Raw genomic sequence first — 3,570 nt, 5'->3', positions numbered from 1 at the left:
CCTGTATTCTCATTCCTGGAGGTGCTCGTAGAATACCTGGGGACCAAGGGGGCAGCTACATGGCACAATGAGAGAACAGGGTGGTACTGGTCTAGCCTCAGAGTTGCAAGTAACAGAAAACAACTGAAATTAAAGTTAATTTGAAAAAAAAAAAAGGGAAAATTTAACCATCTGTAAAGTCTCAGCAACGGATAATAACAGTTAAGATTTATTGAGAGTTTTCTATGGGCTGCTCTAAGGACTCTGCATGTATTAATACTTTTAACCTTTACCCAATCCTGTGAGGTGGATATTATTCTTTTTTTTTTTTTTTTTTTTTTTTTTTTTTTTTTTTTTTGCTGCTCCAGTCAACAAAAGGGACACTTTATTGAGGCTCCAGGCCACAGGGCCTGGGCAGGAGGTTGCCCTTCAAGGAAAGAAGAGCCTTATTTGACCTTCTTCTTGAGGCGCAGGTTGTTGGTGTGGCCACACTTCTTCTTGCGGCAGTTGACAGCATGAGGGTGAAGGCGAGCATAGCACTTGCGGCAGATCATCTTGTCACAGTTGTATTTCTGGGCAAGCTGGCGGAGGGAAGGCTCAATAATGCCACCTCGCAGGCGCAACACCAGGTGCAGGGTGGACTCTTTCTGGATGTTGTAGTCTGAGAGAGTGCGGCCATCTTCCAGCTGTTTGCCGGCAAATATCAGACGCTGCTGGTCAGGTGGGATACCCTCCTTGTCTTGAATTTTGGCTTTGACATTCTCAATGGTGTCACTGGGCTCGACCTCAAGGGTGATGGTTTTGCCCGTGAGGGTCTTCACAAAGATCTGCATGTTTGCGTCTGCCGCACGACCGCCGCCACCAACCAGCTCAGCCGCCTCGATCGAGGTGGATATTATTCTTAATCCCATTTTGCAAGTGAGGAAACTAAGGCAAAGAGTGGATAAGATGCTTGCTCAAGGTTGAAAGAGTCAGTAATGACAGGACCGGCAATGACAGCCAGGCAGGCAGCTAGCTCCAGAGCTCAGTTCCTTAACAGGGTTAACTAAGGCTTAGCTAGATCTGGGAGGTGGTGCAATGCTACCAAGACCTCTTAGCTTGCCTCTCAGCACTTTCTTCCCATGTGGGCTCCCCTGTTTCCAGAACGGCAGCCCCAAGCCCAAACTGACCTCACAGCTCACCATATCAAAGCAACCGTGAACATCTTCCCAGCCTAAGACCTGGACTATGAGAGGTCTGTTTTGGGTCTTGTACCCTCCCCTAGGACAGGGTCAGTCTCTGGAAACTGAGCAGGACCACTATAGAAAGCAGTAGTGGTTTCTCAGAGGAAGGGTTGTAGGCGAACACGTGTATGTCCATATTGAAGACAAGTTAGCCGTGCTCAAGGACCTGCTATGTGCTCCGTGTTTGCAGGGCACTGGGGGATACCAAGACATGGTTGTTTCTCCCAATCAATTGGGGGAAACACAGGCGAAAGGAAAATAGCAATAAAGCTTGGTAATTCTTGGAAGAGAGACATGAACAAAGAGTAGCTGGAACCCAGGGACAAGGAAATACTGATCAAGGGGTGAACAGGTGCCAGATCTTGACGGCCTGGCAGGCCAAATAAAGGAGTAGTGAATAGTAACTACTGATGTTTGGAGGCAAACTATATATGCCAGGCACTAAGCTAAACAATAAACATGTATCTTCACTCCAATACCTGATGTTTCACAGATCAGCAAAACATACTCAGAACGATAAAATAACTTGCCCAAGGACCCACAGTGATGGAGGCAGGATTCAACAGTCTATAAACACCTTGGATTTCACCATGTTACTAAGGGGAGGCCAGCAAAGGTCACAATGAAATTCATTGTTCCCCACAAGTAATCCACATTGAAAATGAAAATGTCTTAATTGGTAGCAAATCTGGTATCACATATCTATCTATAATTAGGGTGCCACAGTACACACACTGAAGGCTTTCTATTCTTTTTCTTTCTTTCTTTTTTTTTTGAGAGAGAGTTTCACTCTTGCTGCCCAGGCTGGAGTGAAATGGGCGGTCGTGGCTCACTGCAACCTCCACCTCCTGGGTTCAAGCCATTCTCCTGCCTCAGCCTCCCAGGCAGCTGGGATTACAGGCGCTTGCTACCACGCCCAGCTAATTTATTTATTTATTTATTTATTTTAGTAGAGATGGGGTGTTTCACCATGTTGGCCAGGCTGGTCTCAAACCCCCGACCTCAGGTGATCCACCCGCCTCGGCCTCCCAAAGTGCTGGGATTACAGGCGTGAGCCACCGCACATGCCCAAAGGGCTTCTTTAACGGACCTCAGAAATGAAGATGTGGTCATTAAATACTGGAATTTTTCCAACCTGCTTTTAAGTATCAATATGGTGTGCAAGCAGTGCCATTTAAAATTGCAGAGAAAAAAACTCTGGAAGGATTTCAGATCCAAATTCAAAGGCCCCGAAACCACAAAAGGAGAAACCTGATCTGACCTGAACATACCATGTATGGGAACCTGGGATAGCAGCAATGCTCTTGGGAGTATTCAGTTACCAGGGAGGCCCTGCACTGACCCTTTTTCGAGGAGACAATCAACAGAAGATTGTATTTGATGGGACAAATTCACTTCCTGTTAACAAGGCTTCTAACCCTGTACGAGAGAGAGAAGAAGGGAGGGCAAAGACTTTAGTTGGCTTTGAAGAAACGAATCTAGTTCTTTAGGAGTCTTGAAAGAAAAAAAAAAAAAAAAAACAGAAAAAAAAGGAGGTATTGTTTATAAAGGCCATATGATCCACCCAGCTGTTAAATCCTGTGCTCCAAAGGGTGAAGAAAGGCTGAAGAAATGATAAATCAGTAGAGATCTGGTACTTCTCTCTTTTTTTTTTTTTTTTTTTTTGAGATGGCGTCTCACTCTGTTGCCCAAGCTGGAGTGCAGTGGTGCGATCACTGCAACCTCCTTCTCCCAGGTTCAAGCGATTCTCCTGCCTCAGCCTCCCAAATAGCTGGGATTACAGGTGCTGGCCACCACGCCTGGCTAATTTTTGTATTTTTAGTAGAGACAGAGTTTCGCCATGTTGGTCAGGCTGGTCTCGAACGCCTGACCTCGTGAATCGCCCGCCTGGGCCTCTCAAAGTGTTGGGATTACAGGCGTGAGCCACCGCGCCCAGCTGGCACTCTTTTCTTGAGTATTTACTTTCCTTTTACAAACACCCCAACACATAGTAGATATTAAACAGTGCCTACTAATTCAAATTTTACTCCCTATGTAGCTCACTGGCTCTCCACCCCTGTATTCAACCCACCTGAAATCACTCTCCCTGCTCTCCCACACTCCAGCAGAATTAACTGCCCTTTACATGTACAGTGCTTCTATTATGCCCCATGTACAGTGTTTCTATTATGGCACTGTATTGAAGCTGCTTCCTCTACTAGATTCTTCTGTCCTCACCACTTTATCACATGCAGCCGCTCAGAAAATGTTGGCTACATTGATGAAGTGCTTTCACACATTTATAAATACAGAGTTACCTTGTAGTACACCTCTGGTTTTCTTTGGACCAGGAGCTCCTCACGTGCAAGGCCATGTCTTACTCATCTTT

The 3,570-nt window shown here is 45.9% G+C and overlaps 1 protein-coding gene across 1 annotated transcript; it reads right to left on the bottom strand.

The window, feature by feature from the left end:
* Nucleotides 1-298: 298 nt before the first annotated feature.
* On the bottom strand, nucleotides 299-3,570 carry LOC115894892 (ubiquitin-60S ribosomal protein L40-like). Its single transcript, XM_030923898.1, has 2 exons — nucleotides 3,500-3,570; nucleotides 299-906 (listed from the first exon to the last, which is right to left on the bottom strand). Exons 1-2 carry the CDS (start codon nucleotides 3,553-3,555, stop codon nucleotides 426-428), a joined length of 537 nt encoding a protein of 178 aa, XP_030779758.1. The 5' UTR covers nucleotides 3,556-3,570; the 3' UTR covers nucleotides 299-425.

Source organism: Rhinopithecus roxellana, chromosome 2, assembly GCF_007565055.1.
Source record: "Rhinopithecus roxellana isolate Shanxi Qingling chromosome 2, ASM756505v1, whole genome shotgun sequence".
Lineage (NCBI taxonomy): Eukaryota > Metazoa > Chordata > Mammalia > Primates > Cercopithecidae > Rhinopithecus > Rhinopithecus roxellana.
This window is presented reverse-complemented; position numbering and strand designations above follow the sequence as displayed.

What these genes read in the sequence shown, in the direction of transcription:
- LOC115894892 (XM_030923898.1), bottom strand. Translation starts at nt 3,555, where the DNA reads ATGGCCTTGCACGTGAGGAGCTCCTGGTCCAAAGAAAACCAGAGGTGT. An exon ending in AACCAGAGGTGTACTACAAG is followed by an intron (nt 907 to 3,499) that starts GTAACTCTGTAT and finishes TCTTTGCCTTAG; the next exon opens with TTTCCTCACTTGCAAAATGG.